This window comes from Equus caballus, chromosome 16, assembly GCF_041296265.1.
Source record: "Equus caballus isolate H_3958 breed thoroughbred chromosome 16, TB-T2T, whole genome shotgun sequence".
NCBI classification, from domain to species: Eukaryota; Metazoa; Chordata; class Mammalia; order Perissodactyla; family Equidae; genus Equus; species Equus caballus.
The window spans coordinates 17368878-17388000 of NC_091699.1; the positions used below are offsets into that span (position 1 = coordinate 17368878).

The 19123-nt window shown below is 57.3% G+C and overlaps 1 protein-coding gene across 1 annotated transcript in view; it reads right to left on the reverse strand.

Annotated features, from left to right (window-relative positions):
* Window positions 1-6626: 6626 nt before the first annotated feature.
* The window catches only part of SLC6A11 (solute carrier family 6 member 11), a 121968-nt gene continuing 109471 nt past the window's right edge, over window positions 6627-19123 (reverse strand). Inside the window, exons 9-14 of the mRNA XM_023619970.2 lie at window positions 18932-19044; window positions 15322-15459; window positions 11465-11567; window positions 10640-10740; window positions 9640-9810; window positions 6627-8937 (exon numbers count right to left, since the gene is read on the reverse strand). Of these exons, the coding sequence (XP_023475738.1) occupies window positions 8785-8937; window positions 9640-9810; window positions 10640-10740; window positions 11465-11567; window positions 15322-15459; window positions 18932-19044 (779 nt within the window). The 3' untranslated portion in view covers window positions 6627-8784. The remainder of the gene's footprint in view (window positions 8938-9639; window positions 9811-10639; window positions 10741-11464; window positions 11568-15321; window positions 15460-18931; window positions 19045-19123) is intronic.

Below are 19123 nucleotides of genomic sequence, written 5' to 3' on the forward strand. Positions count from 1 at the left end.
CTAGCGTCAAAATATGTCCAGGGTGTGATCGCGTCTGCCCTTCTCTCTCCTGGTCCAGCCGCCATCGCCACCCACCCGGACTAGAACAGTATCCTCAGTGGTCCCTTTGCTTCCAGTCAAGCCGTCCCAGCAGCTGGAGAGGTCCAACTAAAACCAAACTCAGGTCCCGTCTTCTGCTCACAGCCTCCTGGGGCTCCTCCTCTGACATCCACACCAGCTTCCCAGGCCCTTCACGATCACCCCACCACTTCTCTTGCCTCACCTTCTACACTCTCCCTTGCTCACTTTGCTTCAGTCACCCTGGTCTCCTAATGCTCTGGGAACCCTGTAGATAGGCGCTCACTCCAGGGCCTTTGCACATGCTGTTTCCTCCACCTGGAATGCTCGTCCCCAGACAGCCATAGGCTCCCTCCTTCCCCTTCTTGGTGAGGTGTTTCCTGACCATCCTATTTAAAATTCCAACCCCACCCCACACTCCCTGGCCCTCCCTATACTTCTTCCTTACTTTGTTTCTAGCCCTATCATTTATCATCTTCTCCCCTACCATATAGTTTTACTTTTTAAAATGTTCATTGTCCTGTCTTCCCACTAGGATGTGAGCTCCATGAGGCAGGGTCATAGTGGGTGCTCGATCAATATTTGCCAAACAAAGGAAGTGGCTAGATGATGGTGTCATTCACTGAGATAGGGAGGAACAGACTGGTGGGCTTGGGGGTGAGAGGAGATGAATTCAGTCGGGAAGATTGAGTTTGAGATGCCCCAACTGACACCCAAAAGGAGCTATCCAGAGGCAGTCACATATACAAGCGCCATCCGCTTCCTTCCTTCCTTCCTTCTCAAACAGCTGGGACAACAAGGAGGGCCTGCGCCACCTACTTCTCTCTTCTCCCTCATCCTGTGCTCAGCTCAGCTCAGGGCCGCCCGGCCCCCAGGGAGGCGGAGCCAGGGGACCACGAAGGTTTGTGGTGGCCACACCTCCCCTCCCTTCTCCCTCTGCCATTCCTTCCAACCACACAGGAGTCCTTGCTCATTCCCGGGTGGCCTTCATTTGTAACCGACCTCTCAGTGATGGGGAGATTTTTAAAAATAGCTTTATTGATTTTATGTTTTAGAATATAAAGGCAATAGATATTCTTCGTTAGAGAAAAATTAGATGGTATAGAAAAAAAGGAGAAAATAAAAAGCCCAAACCTTATCACCCAGAGATTGTCGTCGTCTCTGCATTTCAGCGTTTGCCTCTCGTCTTCACTCGGTGTTTTGTGTTCAGATGGGTTTGGGCAGGACTCCAGGGTGACGGAGCAAGGCAGGGCCTGCGGGGCAGGCAGGGCCCTGGCCACAGGGCTGACGGGCTGCCTGACCGCTGGTGCCTGGTCAGAGCAGACCCCGCAGCCTGGCCGCCAGGCTGGGTCCTCAGGGCTGCCGCGCTCTAACCTGATCGCTGTTTGCATATTCACCTAAGCACACCCACTTTCACCCCCGCCCCACCCCGGAAACTTAACAAGAATCAGTAATCGACTTTCCTGTTTATTTGAAGCTCTGCCCGTAATACAAACGCCATGTGGGCACTGCCTCACTGAATCCCCAACGACCAAAAGAGAGAGTTCCTATGATTCACCTCATTTTACATATGAGGAAACTGAGGCTCAGGAGCCAAAGTGACTTTGTCCAAGGCGCACAGTTCACCCACAACTAGGAGGCAGGTACCCTGACCCTGGCCGGGGCCCCTCTGACTGTCGCCTTGAGAGGAATGACGTGCGACAAAACCCACATTCTCTCTGCGCCAGACACTGGGCACACAGCATCGTCTATTTAGCCCTCTCAATGTCCTTGCCAGAAGGGGCTTATTCTGTCCCTGTGCACAGATGAGGAGACTGACGTCAGAGAGGTGGAGTCACTTGCCTAAGGCGGCACAGCCAGTGTGTGGGGGAGCGCTGCAAACAGGAGCTCGGGACGGGGCAGGGTGAGAAGGGTGACTTGTCCTTTGGTCAAGGGCAACCTCTTTGTCCCTCATCTGGGCACCCGCAGCGGGGCCTCTGTCCCCTCCAGTCTCAGTTCTGGTCCCAGCTCAAGTTCTGACCTCACCTTCAGGCCAGGGCCGTGGGCAGGGGCCGTGGGTTTAGCAGCAGTGCCACCTCGTGGCTGACTTGCTGCCACCAGAGCCAGTGTGAGCCCAGGACTCTGGGAGGGAGGCGGCGATGCCGGGGGAGACCAGGGCTCATTCTCCCCTGCGGGACCCCGGCCAACCCAAGAGCCGCCGGGTAGACGAAAACCAAGGATGCTGGGGTGACAGATCTGGCTCTGAATTCCAGCTCAGTGTGTGTGACACTGGGCACGCTCCTGCCCCCACCCCCTGAGTCTGTTTCCACATCTGACACGGGAACAAACCACAGTTGCACCAGTTGTTTTGAGGCTTATGGAAAACACCTGACCCCATCCCAGGGCACGGCGGGTGTGCAGTGAATGACGCTTGCCTTTGCCCTACTGTTCCTCTGACCCTCCCTCCACCATCTGAGCAGGGGCTCCGCAGGTCAGGACCAGCCCCTCTGCTGGGCTTCCGGAGTCGCCCTTCTCTGGCGGGGCCCAGGCTCCAGCTCAGACCAGGCCACAAGAGGGTCCTCACTCCAGAAATGGGCGGCTTTGGGAAGATACTCAAAAGGAAGGCAGAGAAAATTCCTGGGAGAACAAGAAAAGCCAACAGTGGGCTAGAATTGATGCCTGACACACCTGGTGGGGGATTGTGGGGGAAACCCAGCCGGTTCCACCCTCCAGAGGTCAAGGTCCTGCAATGTGGAGGCCCGCCCAGGCCCAATGTGTCCACCGCCTCTCGCGGTTTGCAGTTCTGGCCAGGACCCCCCATCACGGCTGGGGAGGCGCTCCCCATCCTGGCGCACGTTCATGCCCACCCACTGTCTACATCCCCTCCTGCCCTCCTTCACCCTCCTGGAGGCGCCATCCTGCAGGGTGCTCTTCAGGGGCACGCTTCCCCCAGGTGACCTCAGCTCCCCTAGAACCCTGCATGGCTCCCCAGCCTCCCAGTAAAGACCAAGGGCCCCATCGTTTTCTGTAACTCTTGATGGCCCTCAGTGACTCTGAAGTGCTCCCCAGTGACCCTCCACTTTTCCCAACAGCCCCCTCTTACTCCCACACCCACTCCAGTATGCTCAGCCCCCCATAACTCTAAGTGCCCCTCACTCTGAGGGCTCCAGGTAACTCCACTCAGCCCCAGGACCTCCCAACCATTCTCAGGTCTCCAGGGTCCCAGCGGTCCCTTCCACACTCAAGGCCTCTCGCTGGCCCCAAGCATCCCCTTGTGCACCTCAGCGGCATTGCAGTACTCCTGGGAACCTGCGGAGGCGTCCAGAGGGCCCTCACGTAACCAAGGGCATTTCAGGTCTCCTGAAGACCCTCAGGCCGTCCTCACTCAGCCTCCACCACCATCCCTCTCTCCATGGCCTTGAACGACCCATCGGTGCTGACCACTGTGGTGGCATTCGGTGCCTCCCAAAAGGAGTCTGTGAAAAGAGCACGGGCCCTGGAGCCAGAGAGCCCTGTGGCTGTTCCCACAGCTCTGCCGCTATCCAGCTCTGGGACCTCAGGCAGCCGACTCTGCTTCTCCGGGCCGGCTTCCTCCCTGACAGGAGGTGACCACCACGCCAACCCACAGAATACTACAGAGGGCCCAGCATGGTTCCAGCACCGAGCAGGTCTTCAGGGCCCATTTGTTCCTTTTCCTGAGGCTCCCCGCTCTGGAGCAAGCTGGACATTTGTCCATCGACACGTCTGCCCTGCACAGCACCTCCTCTGTGCCAGGATCTGTGCCAGGTGCCACCCTTGCTGAGCACAGTGTCACCTCAGCCCCTTGCTCTGTCCGAGAGTTGGGGAGGGGCCGCTCCAGCCTCGCCGTAGGTCAAGTTGCACAAGGGTTATAAAAGCAGCCCAGGGACAGGCAGGACTTGGGTTTCCACCGTGTCCCCCAAAGACACCTTTCTGCATCCACTGACGCTGAGGCCATTCCCTCACCTCAAGTGCCCTTCCTGCCTGGTGAAATCTTCCCACCTCTCAGGCGCAGCTGGAGCCCCACGTCCTTGGGTGAGTGGTGGGGTGTGGGCTCTACGAGGACTCAGCAGACCTCGGTCCAGCCCAGCTCCTTCCACTTCCCTGCATATCTGGCATCTCTTTAGGCAAATTATTCAGTCTCTAAACTTCAGTTCCTTCACATGAAAAATGAGATAACACTCACCTCGTGGATTTGCGAGGCTCTGGTGAGAGAATGCAGGCGTGAGCCCTGGAACATAGTGGGCGCCCAACCAACAGGTCTCACACCTCCCTTGGCATGGCCTGAGACCTGGTCCCTGGCACACCCTGCGTTGCAGTTTCCTGTGGGGATGGTTCTGACCCCTCAGCTGGTCTGCAAGCTCTGAGACCAGTGCGTGTGTCCCCCACAAAGTGGACCTTATTCAAGAGTGAGAGGCAGGGGCTGGCCCTGTGGTCTAGTGGTTAAGTTCAGTGTGCTCTGCTTCAGCGGTCCGGGTTCCGTTCCCCAGCATGGACATACACCACTCGTCAGTGGCCATGCTGTGATGGCCCACGTACAAAGTAGAGGAAGATTGGCACAGATGTTAGCTCAGGGCAAATCTTCCTCAGCCAAGGAAAAAAAAAAAAAAAAGGAGAGGCAGAGGAGGCCAAGAGTTGGCAACAAAGACTGACTCTGTTCCCTAATGGGTGACAAGGTGCCAGGCCAAGGGCTCATTTGATTTTTGACAACCTGAGATGATGCAGGGCGCTGTGAACGAGACAGGAATACAGATGACTTCTGGGGGAATCTTGAGCTATGCTCCCCCTGTGGGTCTCATTTTTTTTACCATTCTGCTGATGGCTAAGCTGAGGCCCAGAGAAGTGGGCAGACTTGCCCAGGGCCGCACTGCATAGCTTGAATGGCCTGGAGAAGGCTGGGCACGGGAAGGCAGAACAGCTTCCCCTCCACGCACTGACCCCTGTCCAGAAAGGAGTGTGACACTGTCCTCTTGACTAAGAAGAGCAGGCACATTCAAGGAAAGGGGCTATCCACTTGTCTCAACATCCCCAGTCCTGGGTCCAGCCCACGGAACACGGAGCTCAGTGAAGGCCAGCTGAACACTTGAAAGGACCCACTTTCCAAAACTTGCAGCTCTCCACAGAAAGTGCCATCTGTTTGGTGCCTGATCCCCTCGCCTTTCCCAGAGGACAAGTGGCGAGGCCGGAAGGAACCTTTACTTCACTTCCAAAGTTCCTCTCTCCTTCTCTGCGTAGTTGCAGTGCCTAATAGAGCTAGGCTGCAGAGTCACACTTGGCCAGCAGGGGTCGCTAGCACCCACGCACCCCGCAGAGTCTACCAGGTTAATTAATGTCTTGTTACAAATTCTGTAAGCTCACGAGTCTACAAATCAGATTTCCTGGGAATGAGGGAGACCCACGTTTCTGTAACACAGCCTCCTTGTCTCTTGCTGCTGACAGCTGCTTAACACAAGACACTTTCAGACACGAGGAGGGAACAGTGGCAGGGGATGGGTGACTGGACCAATCCCTCTGGCTCTATGAAGTAGCAAGTATAGGAACCCCCTGGGGACCACAGAGATTTTTCTGAATCCTGAGACTGTGTGAGATGCTTTCCCTGTGAGCAGACGGTACCACTTCAGAGAGGGTGAGAGCCCAAGACAGGCGCCGGTGGACCCCGAGATGAGGGATTTCAAGCAAGAGAGTCGACTAGTCAGGAGCAGCAGACCCCGTGCACAGACGATCTTACTGTTCCAGGACAAAACACGCTCTGTGGGCTCGAGCCACTGTTCGGAAATCTCAGGCACAAATGTAGAGGTTTTGTCTGAGTTCTGAGCAATAGCAAACGTGCAGGACTCAGGACTATTCACTCAGGAGAACCACCACCCGTGTGAGCACAACGCTTTCTCACTCACACCAGAGCTCACAGGATCCTCATAATCACCCTGAGTTTGAAACAGGAGCTGCCATCCTTATTTTAGAGATGACAAAACGGAGGCTGGCAAGGGCAGCTCCCGGAGCCCGAACCAGGGCTGCATGCGCCACATCCGCCTCTCTTTCTGCCCCACCTGCCTGCCAGGACAGGTGCACGGGCCGCCGGGCAGGTACTGTGCCATCGCGAGGGGGCTCACGCCTTCTCTGGGGACACACAGCAGGAGAAACAGCTGGCACAGTGACTGGGAGGCTGGGCTCTGAGGTCAGACACACCTGACTTCTCTTTCTGGTCCTGCTGTTTACTAGCTGTGCAAGCTGGGCAAGTGGACTGACTTCTCTGTGCCTCAATTTCCCCTATCTGTAAAGTGGGGGAAGTAACAAAGAAAGTGAGGGAAGGGCCTACTTTATGGGGTTGTTGTGGTGGATTAAAGAGAGAACTTCTGCAAAGCATCTAGCACACAGCAGACACTTAATGCACGGTGAATACGTGAAGGGAAGTGTGGGCCCCCGACACATCCCGGTGTGTTTCGAAGTTGTAATGCCAAGTTGAGACTGCAACCGCCAGAGCCAGAACGAGGACGGGTCTGCAGGAACATCACGGAGATCATAAAGACAGGAGAAAAAACCCAGTGAAAAGCAGAGCTGGGAACAGGCATGTATACAGTCGGTTCATTCCTTTAATTCTTAAAAATGAGTAAGCAGACAATCGGGTGTCCTTCGAATACCCAATAAAAACGTTCATTATGCAAAACAGTACAACCTTTTTCGTTTTTTAATAATATTGTAAATATCTCAGAAAGGATGTATTGTTTCTAATGAATATCAAAAAAGTCACCACAATGATGTTCCCCCGCCCCCACATTTCCCTCCCCACCCCCAAAAGTTACCCCAATAGTAGTAGGAAATTACAAAAAACCCAGAAATCCCTCCCTGTGCCCAGCCCCACGGGTTGTGTTAAGTGAGTGGAATATTCAGTGGCGACCGCAGCACGCAGGTGGCCCCAGCGAGACCGCGGGGCTGTGCATCTGTGAGAGCTGTCGGTGGAGGGACCGGTAGCAGCAGCAGTGGGGCAGCCCCTCCCCGAACCTGGTGGGAGGAGAGCAGACAGGACGGGCAGGAGCGGGCAGTCTTCCTGGGTCCACCAGATGCGACAGCTCAGGGTGAGGCCGGGCAGGCCTGGGCTGGGTGTGCACAAGGGGGCCAGAACCAGGCACCTCGACCTGGCGGGGGGCACTGGGCATCTCTCCCCGGGCTTCGGAGGGGGCTGGCCAGAGCACAGAAGCTGGGGATTTGGAAAGTTTTGGGTGAATCAAACATGCACATTCATTACAAGAAACTAAATCTTCAGTTTGGAGAAAGCTCGCATTTCCACTGAATAAAATTGGGAACATAAAGGAAAAGGATAAAGAATGCAACTTCCCTGTCCCCAGATGGCTCAGAATCCAAGGCAGAGGCTCAGTGTGGGGTCTAATTAAAGAAGAGATTAGCCAGAGGCGGGAGCGGCGCCAGCCTCGCCCCAGACCTCAGGCCAGCACCCAGGGGACCCAGGTCCCCTCCAGGGAGCACTGAGCTTCTCAGCCCCCTGGAGGGAGAGGCAGGTGGGACGGTTCCTGAAAAAAGGGGAGGAAGAAGCCTCCGAAGGTTCTGCTGGTGACAGGAGGATGGGGAGGGAATTGAGAGGTGACAGGATGGCAGCAGAGAGGGGGAGGCAGGGACAGCAAGAGCGAGAAGACCTGGTGGGGGATGAAAAGGGGCTGGAGGAAACCAGGCCCCACGGGCTCCTTCCCCTGGGAGCTGGCGGCGGGTCCTACAGTGCAGACCCCGCAGGGCAGCGGCAGGACACACAGCTGCAAGCAGAACAGAGGCTGCTTCCTGACCCTGGAAAGCAGCACCCGGTGACTCCAGCCAGCCACGCCGAGGACGGAGCGCAGAGCTGCGGTGGGAGCACACAGGACCGGAGCCCCGGTGAGGGGGCCAGGACCTGGCTGGGCTCCAGAAACGAGCCGCTCACGGATGAAATCAAACTACAGTTTTGGGGAAAACACACATCACCGCCACCATTTCCATGATAACTTGATTGAAAAAGAGCAGGTGTGGGGTGGGAGCAGGGACGCTGCCTCCAAGTCTTCGGAGGAATCCCAGAGTCTTCAAGCCAGCGAGGCCACCAACAGAACCCCCAGGAGATGGGCCAGGGCGGGAGGGACCTCAGAGATCACCTGATCCCACCCTCCCCATTGGGGAGAGGGGGAAACTGAGGACCAGAGAGGGGAAGGTAGTGCCCAAGGTCACTTAGTGGATCAGGGCAGGAGTCTGGAGTCTGGCAGGACTTCTCTCACACAGTCTTGCTGTCTGCAAACCCACCACTGAGAGGCTGGGGAGGGCGAGGGGAGGGCGTGGAGGAGGGGCGGCTGCAGTGGTCAGGGACAAACCTGGGACACGGATGGTCAGTTAAAAGGCTGACGCAGGAGGGCAGGCCTCGCTCCCACCCCACCCGCCCCGCAGCCCGAGTACAAAAGTTTGACCGTATGACACATTTCTTCCTAACCCCTAGAAGACACTGGTTAAAACCGTCCTAGTGCAAGAAGGTTCTGCTAGTGCCTGTGCAGTAGTAGCTCTTTGTAATGTTACTTACATGATAACTGGGGGCGAGGAGGGCGTGTGACTTTAAACCAGAGTGTGCACGGCCACCTTAAAATTAACTTGTTAATAAATCCTGTGCAAAACGAGCAAGCCTCTATCATTAGGTGAAGCACGCGGTTCAGGCAGTCACGTATACACACGGGGCGCGAGGGAGAGGCATCCGGCGCAGGTGCGTGCTCAGAAGTACGTCTCCTTCTCTGTGATGGCTGCAATGGTCCCATCGCCCTTGAGTTTGGCTTCACAGTCATTAACTGTCACCGTCCGGGGGCCTGCTCCAAGCTTGCCCCGCATTTTCAGGTCAGCGCTGGGGATTGTCAACTTCCGGAGTTTCTAGATGGTTGGAGAGGAGGAGAGGAGCTGTCTGAGAGACTTCCAGGGCCCCGGGGCCTGCCTCGGCCTCTCCCACCCACACAGCGGGCACGGCAGGGCCATGGCATCATCAGACCGAGGTCCGGGCCCCAGCTCTGCTACTTAGAGCTCTGTCCTGGATGATGAGTGACCTCTCTGGGTCTCAGTTTCCCCCTCTGGGAAATGGGGACAAAGGAGGTACCACCCCTGGTGTCTGCTGAGGAGTAAGGAGATGTGTGCGGAAGTGCCTGGCATTGCGCCTGGCCAGCAGCAGGTGACCAGGACCGGAGAGCTAGTCAGGGCCGACTGCCTCGTCCCCCCTCCCTCTGGTGGAGACAGAGCGGCTGGGGAAGAATTGCCGCTCGGCCCTCACTAGCTGTGCTGGGCAGGTTGCCTAACCTCGGAGAGCTGCATTCTCCTCTTCTGTGAAATGGGATCAGAGTGTCTGCCTGTAAGGGCTGCCGGGAGCATGAGTGGGGGCACCTGCCAGGGAGGAGCTGCACACAGCTTGCCTGAGGGACCAGGGGGCACGCTCTTATCTCACTCGCTGCCCAGATGAGGGAGCTGAGACCCGTGGACTTGCCCACGCTCAGCAGCCCTCCCAGGCAGAGCCAGGCCCCGACCCCCAGCTCAGCCCCCCTGGGAGCCGCCCTTGCAGGCTGCCACTCCCTCCTGCTGTCTCACCTCGGGCAGCGTCCCTTCTGTCTTCCACGCCTTGATGAAGACCCAGAGCGGGATGCAGAGCATGGAGGACAGCGCCATGAACCAGCCGATGCCGTAGCCCCAGGCAGGGTAGGTGTAGACGTTGTTGTACTTGAGTGGCTTGTACTTGACCAGGAAGAAGATGAAGATGCCCTGTGGAGGGATGGGGCGAGGTCGCTGGGGGCCGGCCTTCAGCTCTGCTTAACCATGATGGACCCGGGTGTGGGCCTGTGTGCAGGAGGTCAGCAAGGAGGAGTGCTGACCCCACAGGGCAGCCTCGGAGACGTGGGGCCCTGCCCCGGCCCACAGAGAGCATCAGAAACCCAGGGAATGGACCCCACAGACCCCGGGACCACACTGGGGCTGTGAGACCCTCACCACCGCTGTGGGAGCCTCGGCCCCAGCCTCCGCCCAGTCAGGAGTAACGTTTATTTCTTCCTAGCTATGTTTCAGGGCTGGTTTCAAAGCTGCCTTTCAGACCACGATGGTTTGTGAAGATGCTTTGAGACACTTCCAGTGTGGGAACTGAGTGAAAAGCAGTGGGGCTGTTCTTTTACTAAACGTCGGCTCACAAAGGCCTCCGCGTGGCCCGGTCCAAGGGGCAGGGCGTGAGCCCCGATCTTCCCTCAGTTTTGCTGCTTCCGCGGTTAACAACAAAGCCGACGCTGCCTCGCGCCCAACCCTCCATCCTCTCCCACAGAAGGGGTCCCAGCCGCCCAGTCGGTGGGCACAGAATCTGAGGCTCTGAGGAGGGAGGTGACTTGCTCAGGGTCGCACAGCAAGCTGGTGGCACAGCTGGGATCCCACTGAGGCCCCTCCTTAGCCAAGCCCACAACTTAGAAAGGAGTCAGGTGCCTCGGACTTCCTGCACATACAGAGCGTCACCCAGAGGGATGTCACCGCCTCAATTTCCACCTCAGCCAGGCTTGGGGCTCTAGAGTGGGAAAGCGGGTGGGCTGGAGGCTCCCGGCAGGGCCCTTACCGCACAGATCCCGGGGGTCACGACCTTCCAGCACCATTTAATGAGCGACAACGGCCGGTAGCCGATCATGTCTTCGATGTTGTCATAGAAGCGGTTGCTTCCTGTGCAGAATAAAGCAGACAGGCACACACGCCCAGAGTTTCTGTACAGAACTCACAGGAAAGGCCGGGAGGCTTTGCTTTCCCGGCCCGAGACAGACAAATCGCAGCAGGGAACTTATTTACCCCTTAAAAACCACCCAGATGTCACATGGGTGAGGTTTCCGAATCAACGGCTGCAGGAGGGATTCTGGTCCAATACCAGGGAGAGCCCTCCTGACCGTGGGCAGCAAGGCCCAGGGTGGTGAGGGGTCTCTGGGAGAGAGGTGGAAGGGGGTCCCCTCGAGAGGCAGGGCCAGGGGTTGACTGACTTGCATGGGGTGGGGGGTCAGGTCTCTCAAGGCGAGGTCCTGGCTGGGGGCCTGCAGGGGCGTCTGTTCCCGTGACGGGCTTGCAGTCCGAGTGTCCACCACCACGGGGCCCAGCCACCCTCATTCACTCATTTGGTTTGGGGAGCAGAGGACCAGAAGGCGGGTGCTGATGGAGGCCAGGCACCACGTGGGCTGCTCGCTAGCTCTTCTCCTACTTGGAGACACAGGGGTAACTACCCCATGTTACAGATGGGGAAACTGAGGCTCAGTGGCAGGAGGACTGGCCCAAGGTCACAGCACCTGAGCCCAGAAGCCCTCCCTGTGATGCAGGGGTGCCAGAGCAGGAAGGTCTCGTGACAAGTGGGAAAGGCCAACGAGTCAGCGGGCTCACGGGGGGCGGCTCAGCCTCCACTCACCGTACACCCAGCCGATGCAGACGCACTCAAAGATGGCCACAAAGAGAAGGCACATCCCACTGGCGGCGTAGGAGTCAAAGAGCTGGAAGATGTACATGCCGCCCTGCGGGCACAGGAGGACAGACACACGGACAGAGGGATGGACAGACAGAGGGGAGAGCAGGGTCAGCTGGCTGGCCTAGGAAGGGCCCTCAGCGCTGCCCTGTGCCCACCATCGGCCAGGAGTCGCTTCCACCCGGGCATGCTGCTTTTCTCTACTGTCCCTGGAACATGGCACCCCCCACACCGGGGCACCCCCGCAAGACACCACCCTCGGAGGGTACCGGGACTGCCATGGCCGGTCTCGTCTCTGCCCACAGATGCCAGAGACCGGAGGGTGGGCAGCCTCAGCACCTCTCCCCGATGGTGCTGACAGCCTCCTGGCTGGCCTCCCTGCCTCCAGCCTTGCCCTCTCCAATTCTTCCACGCACCAGCCTTCACAGGGACCTTTCTAACATGAAAATCTAACCACATCATCTCCCAGTTTAAAATCACCCCTCAGCTTCCTCCAGCCTGCCAGTCAGGGCCGCCCTCCTCACGGGCTTCATCTCCCCTTCCCAGCAGCTGCCCACAACAAGCTCCCTCCTGAACAGACCAAGCGGCAGCCCCACTGCTGTACCTTTCAACATGCTGTTCCCTTTCACTTGATAAGTTCCTTCAAAGCTCAGCTTAAAGGTCACCTCCTCCAAGAAGCCCTCCTTGACAGCCTCATTCTTTCTCTGGGCCTCTACAGCATGCTTTATGGACTCCCAATTTAAAAAAGAGTGTTCCCCTGGCGCTGCTCTGTTAGCGCTAAGCTCCTGCTGGGGAGACCCACACGCTGGTCCTCTTTGTGCCTCCAGCACTCACTGCAGGGCCTGGCTCACAGTAGGTCCTCATTAAGTGCAAACTGGATTGTGTGGAGTGAGAGATCCATGGGGGACGGACTCGACTAGGTTGTCAACAGCTGTGTCCCTGTTTCTGGCGCAGGGTTTGGCACACAATAGGTGTGCAGATTATCTTCGTGGGATGTGGGAATGACAACATGGGCCAGCCCTGTAATAATACACAAACCTGCGATGATTAAGCTCAGTGGGAGGCCCAGGAGGTGTGTGCTCAGCTGGCCAAGGTTGATCCAGGAAGGTTCTCTAAGAGGGAGGGTTGGTATCTGGGTAGGCAGAGGGGGAGCCCAGCTGCAGGTGTGGGGAGGGGGCATCCGTAAAGAAAACCTGTGTGACGCCATGAGGGGCCTCAGGGGGCATGAGCAAAAGCAATAAATGCACAAAACGCAGGGAGAGTGGGGGGCACTCGGAATGCCAGGATGGGGCCAAGAGGCCAATAGGCCTGCACAGGCTCCTGGGCACCTGCCAGCGGGCTTACCTGAATTAGGCTCCCTCCCCCGTGCTCCACAGCCCCCAGGACCTCCTACTATCATGGAGACCACACACCTGGGACTGCTTCCTCACTCATCTTTTCAACTAGATCGGGCAACAGCTCAATACCCACAGGGCCAGACAGATAACACAAGCCAGGGAGTGGTGGGGACTATGGCTAACTGGAGGGCACAGGCCCCACGTGGCCACAAAACTCTGGTCAACTGTTGCTGGGGGACGCAGGCCCAGGTGCAGCCAGATCTGCAGGTTTTCTGGAAGACACCAGAAATCCAGATTTTCATGAGAAATTTCTCTTTAACTGTTGACAATCTTTTCATGTTTTTAAAAAACACAGTGAGGGCGGAAAAAAAACCGGGTTAACTGGGCTGTGTCTGGTCTGGGGCCTCCCATCTCGGGGGTTGGGGAGGGGCGTATAACAGATATTCACGTCTGTGAGGGTGAGCAGCGGGCCTGGCTTTCTGAGCTAAAGCCCGAGCCCACCCTCCCCAGTGCTCTCCTGGATGTCTCCTTCTGCGACCACCACACGTTTAAGAAACAAGAAGGAACCTTCGGGAGTGCTCTCCAAGCCCCACGCTCTGCTTTAACTGCTCCCCATGTCTCAATCCAGCTGCTCCTTCCTGGTGCAATTACAAGGCAGGCACTATTGTTATCTCAGTGCTTATATGGGGAAACTGAGGCACGGAGCGCAGAGAACCCTTGCCGCAGGTCATCCAGCTGGCCCATCGCAGGGCTGAGGGCTGAATCTGGGCAGCCTTGGCTGCAGACCCTATGTTCTTAACTACCCCCCACACCGCCTCTGTGGAAGGTAAGAAATCTGTGGCCTATTTTTCCCTAGTGCTGAGCTTTAAATGTCTGCATTGAGGGAGCAGATCCTGCCAGCATGACTGTGGAGGCCGACGGCCGTCTGCAATGTGGACTTCTCGGGTGCTGTCGCCCAGAGACGCCCCTCTGTGGAGGAGGAGGCTGACCTGGGAAGCCCAAGCGGCCATGGATTCAGTCTTGGGCAGCCCAGCGCTGCCTCCCTGACGGGCCCCGGGGCCACAGGGTGCCCTGGGCAGGGCTGAGGCCTTAGGGGAGGGTGGACGTGAGGCCTGTGAGCTGGGGGCGCCCATGGCCAGCAATCCAGGAGGGGTCCCCACCTGTCTGCTCCGAGCCAGGGACGCCCACGTCAGCCTGGTCTTCTTGTAGCCTCCTCCCCCGTCAGCCCCTTTAACACGTCAGGTTACTCCCCAGTTGTACAGGACAAGACTCCACTTTGCTAATCAACCAGCACTTAATGAGGCCTGGTTTCCCTGTGCGGGGAGAGGGGAGGTGGAGGCAGCCATGGGCACCATTCATTTGCTCAGTCGCAGATTATCACTCCCATTAACGTGACAACAGCTAGGAGCAGTAAGAATACCAGCCACGACGCCCCAGGGCCGGCTCTGTGCCATGGGGCCTGGCACAGGGCAGGCACAGAGCCCAGCAAGGCCAGCTCCTGTTCTCCTGCCCCTCGGGGGTCTGGTGGGGGAGACAGGTGGGCAGTCACTGCAATGGTGGGAGGGAGGCCAGGCTGAGCTTGGAACAAAGTGCTGTGAGGGAGGAAAGCAAAGGAGGCTTCCAGGAGGAGGCGGCATTTGAGCTGAGATGTGGAGGTAGATGGGGATCCACAGACCTTACCTCAGGACCACAGCAACTGCTTTGACGGGTCCTCAGTTCCTCATTTCTTTCCATGTTTCTTAGGAAACTTCTCCTGTCTCTAGGCAACATGTTTTTGGTGGGATTTTTTTTCTTCTTTTTAAATTAATTTTGTGAGTGTAGGGGAAAAATATCTAATCTCACCTGCCCAAGACACTTGAGAAAGTATTTATTAGACAGGATGGCTGCAAGAAGGGAGAGAAACATGGTCTTACGAGACAGTCTTAAACTGGGGGTCATAGTGAACCCCTCCTCACCCACAGGCCCAGCAGAGAGGAGAAGGGGCTGGGGCTGGAACACACTGCACCTGAAGGTGCCAATTTCATCATGTGTCTATTCTCAGGGATGCCCCAGAAAAGCCTGCTCTGAACTCTCGACCGGTAACAGTGACCAGTTGAGGGGTCCATGGATGACACTGTCCCCTTCACCCAGAAGTTACTGGAAGGGGTGGCCCGGGCCGCCAGATGCCCACGACTACCAGATGAACCCAGCACGGCCCCCTGTGAGCTTTATTCCCTCTGGTAATGACAGTGTGACCTTTAGCAGAGCATTCCCGCATGCGAGACACCGTGCTAAGGGTTTGCTGAGAACTTCCATCTGCTTCTCCCAATAACCCGTTAGGAAGATGAGAAAACTGAGTCACAGGGACAGGCTAGGCCTGGCCAGATCACAGAGCCAGTCGACTTCAGAGCCGGGGTTTGACACCAGACCCGCCTGATCCAAAGCCCAGGCAGCTAACTCTGGTGCTACCCTGTCCACACCACTCACCTCCGTCAACATCACGAGGCCCAGAAAGTAGGAGACGATCGACAGGGCCAGGATGAGCAGCTCCCGCCGGTAGCCCCTCCGGAAGACCTTGGGGTACATGTCCACCACTGCAGTCACAAGGCTTTCCACACACACAAACTGGATGGGTAGACGTGATGGTGTGAGGCCCAAGAAAAAGGCAGTTCTGAGTGGCCCTCGCTCTGGGCCAGCCCAGCAGGCTAAACCCCGGATGAGGGCCTGAGACCACCACCTCTCCCAGCACTTACAGAGCTCCAGCATGCCCATGTAACAGATGAAGACACTGAGGCTCAGAGAGGGCAAGGAAACTGCCCAGGACCACTCAGCAAGGAAGTGGCAGAGTGGGGACTTGAACTGGGGCCTCCTGACTCTCAAGCTAGCACTCCTTCTCCCCCAGGCTGCCTGTCCCATGCCTATGCACCGGGCCCCCCTCAGGGGCTGAGGATTTAAATGAGATCCAGCCTCTGCCGGGGGCCACATGGAAGTCTGTAACTGTCCCGAGCTGAGTGCTCTGCTGGTGGTGGGCTCCGGGCAGTCGTGCGGGCGGACTTCCCTTGCTGTTACTCCAGGACGGGGACAGCCGCCCTGCCCCTTGCTTCTGGTGGGCGAGCGCCCCTCCGCCAGGTGCAGGGCAGTTAGAGGTGAGCCCACCTCCGGCCCTCGTAAGGTTTCCATCGTCTCTGGGCCCCGGGCACACTGTGTGGGCTTAGACGGCAGAGCATGAGCTACCAAGCATCTGCATCCCGCCATGCTGAGACAGGGCCAGGCACGCAGTACCAGCCTACTCCTACTCACCCATCAACACCCAGCCCAAATATCCCAACAGATCAATCTCTGCCTCCGCGGGTCCTCCCAGCACTTGGGCCACATCTCGTGCAGGAGCCTCTTCCTGACAGCTCCTCGTTGCCCCACACTCAGGCAGAACAGACTCTCCCTTCTCCCCAGGCCACGCTCCTCACCCCGTGGGGCCCGTGCCTGCTTGTATCTGTCTCCTTACAAGAAGGTGAGACCCTGCGAGGCAGGGGCCACGTCGTTTTCATCTATTTCCAGTGGCACAGAGGAGATGCTCAGAAAATGTTTGATAAATGAATAATAACAATAAAGGCAAACACATGGTATGTGTTGTGTGCCAGGCTCTGTTCTAAGCAGTTAACGGTATTAATTTACTTAATCTCTACGCAGTAAGTACTATTATTACCCCCATTTTGTAACTGAGGACATGGAAGCACAGAGGGTTAAACACCCTGGCTGAGGTCACAGGGTTATCACATGACGGAGCCTGGATTTGAACCAGGCAATCTTGTTCCAGGGGCCGGCCGTAACCACTGTGTGGCACTGCTCGGAGGGAGAGAGGAAGGGAGGGGTAAAGGATTCTTTTGTGCTGGTCACCATGGAGGGGCACTTCCCTTCCCTGGAGCCATTTCTTGGCCCCAAACCCTTTCTGATTCACTTCTACCTTCTCAAGGAAGGTATTTCCATCCTCATTGCGCAGACAAAAGGACTGCAGCACAGAGAGGTGAGGTGACTAGCCCAGAATCACACAGCTGGCAAGAGTCATGGAGGCTGGGACTCAAACCCAAGCCCGTCTGACTCCAAAGCCCAGGCCCCCAGCCTCCCGGCTGCCCTCCCTCTGCAGCAGGGCTGGCTGTGCTCGTCCTTTCTCCAGGGTCCCCAGGGGAGGAAGGAGATCAGATTCAGGGGAGGGGGTTGATCCAGCATCGAAACCAAGGACACCTCAGAGCACATGAGCTAAGAGGCAGACAGACCTGGGTGCAGGGCCTAGAAGGTCACTCAGCATCCCTGAGCCTGTTTCTTCCTCAGCAAAATGGGGATAACAAGAGGGGCCCCCGGTGCATGTGGTTATCCTGATGAGGAACCGAGGACATAGCCCAGGCCCACAGCAAGGGTAGCAGGTGTGGGGGTAGCAGGGCGGCCATGCACCCTCTGTGCCAGCCCCCTGGGCCCCCAGCCTGCCGGAAGACTGAGCATCTCAGCCCAAGTGCTGCCTGGCTCAGCCCAGGGCCTCAGAGCGGAGGCCCCAGCCCCCACCTCCCTGTGCAGAGGCGGGCCTGTGACTGTCACGCACAAGCCGCAGATCCCTCCTGAGGCCTCGGTAGGCCCACAACAATGGAAGAGAAGGTTATCAGCAGAAACAGCTGGTGCTTCGGCAGCTCGGCTTAGCAGTTTCTGAGAAACCATCCAGGGGAAGAAATTGGAGTTGGCTGGGTTGACAGACAAGCGGGCCATGGGGCTTGGGTGCTAAGGGACTCGCACAAGGTCATGGGTGGGGAGCATGGCCCCTCGCCGACAGACCTCGTCTGACAGCAGAGCCCCTGGCCTGGGCTGGAGGACGTTCTCTGGGGCTCTTAGGGCAATGAGCTGGGATGGAAGAGCAGGGCAAAGCGCAGGTTTCTGGGAGTGAAGAGCGCGTGGAGCCCAGGACTCTGGCTGGAAAACCAGGGAGGGGACAGGAGGAGAGTTGGAAGGCAGGCTGGGGAGAGTTCACAGCGTGAGAAGATGTAACTGCAGGCGTTCATGTGGCGATAAAGGAACATGTGAACAGATAAAGTGCTGGTTCTCACTCTGCATCCTTCAGGGAGAAGGCAGGCTGCCTGAGAGCCCTACAGACAAGGATGAGAACGGGGCCAGGTAGATGGGACGTGGGGGGAGCGGAGCTGGTGGTGGTACTGAGGGCCCACGTGGCCGCTGGGGCATGTCACGGGGGCCCCAACGGGGGGAGGAGGAAGGAAGAACTAAGGGCTTCCCTGTGTCCCCGGGTCCTCTGTGATTTGGTAAGGACAGGGATGTGCCGGTGCTGGTGGGGCCTTGGGTACCATTAACCATGGCCCACCCTGGGGGAAGGCCTTCTGCTTTGCCAGGTGGTTCTGCTGGACAGAAGCAGTTTGCAGAATGGAAGCAGTCAGCAATTTTTTAAAAGCTTCAATTGGGACTTGGGGATTCCAGGTGTTAGAGAGAAAACCACACGCCCGAAACGGCGTCACTCCTGCTCAAGCCCATGATACCAAACCTGGATTAACACCTGACCTAATTGCAGTTGCAGCCTCCCCAAAAACGTGATCTTAATCAACCTGCCTGGAATTTTCTGGTCAGCACGATGAGGATGAGGTCATGCAGGCCTCTCCGTCCCAAGGAAGAGGAGGCAATCTACATGATAAAACCCTTGTGGCTCCTTCCCGCCCCGAAAGATACCCTGGCCTAAAAATACTTTCTTTTCTTTTGCTAATAGCTCCCTTGCCCCATCCTTCTTCTGTGAAAACCTTCCATTTTGTACAACCCCTCGGAGTGCATCGCTCTGTTTGCTAGAAGAGATGCTGCCCGATTCATGAATTGCCCAATAAAGCCGATTAGATCTTCAAATGTACTCAGCTGAATTTTGTTTTTTAACACAGGTGAGAAGGATGTGGAGGGACCCGGGCAGACGTGTTCGGGGTGACTGCGGAGACCGCCTGTGGACATTTGGGCGTGCTGGGAGAAAAGCTGGTGGGCCGGCCCTGACGACTAACACCAGGAGGAGTGCTCCTAAGAGCAGTGTCTGGTCCCCCTGCCCTCCCAGCCCTGGCGCCCCTCTTACCTGGCTGTCCAGGCCCAGGAAGATGAGCATCATGAAGAACAAGGCGGCCCACAGCGGGGAGAGAGGCATCATGGTGACGGCCTTAGGGTAAGCGATGAAGGCCAGGCCGGGGCCTGGAGAGGAAGGAGAGAAAGGGGCTGAGTGGCGTTCAGTCCCTCATTCAACTATTATTTTAATCCATCGTGTACTGAG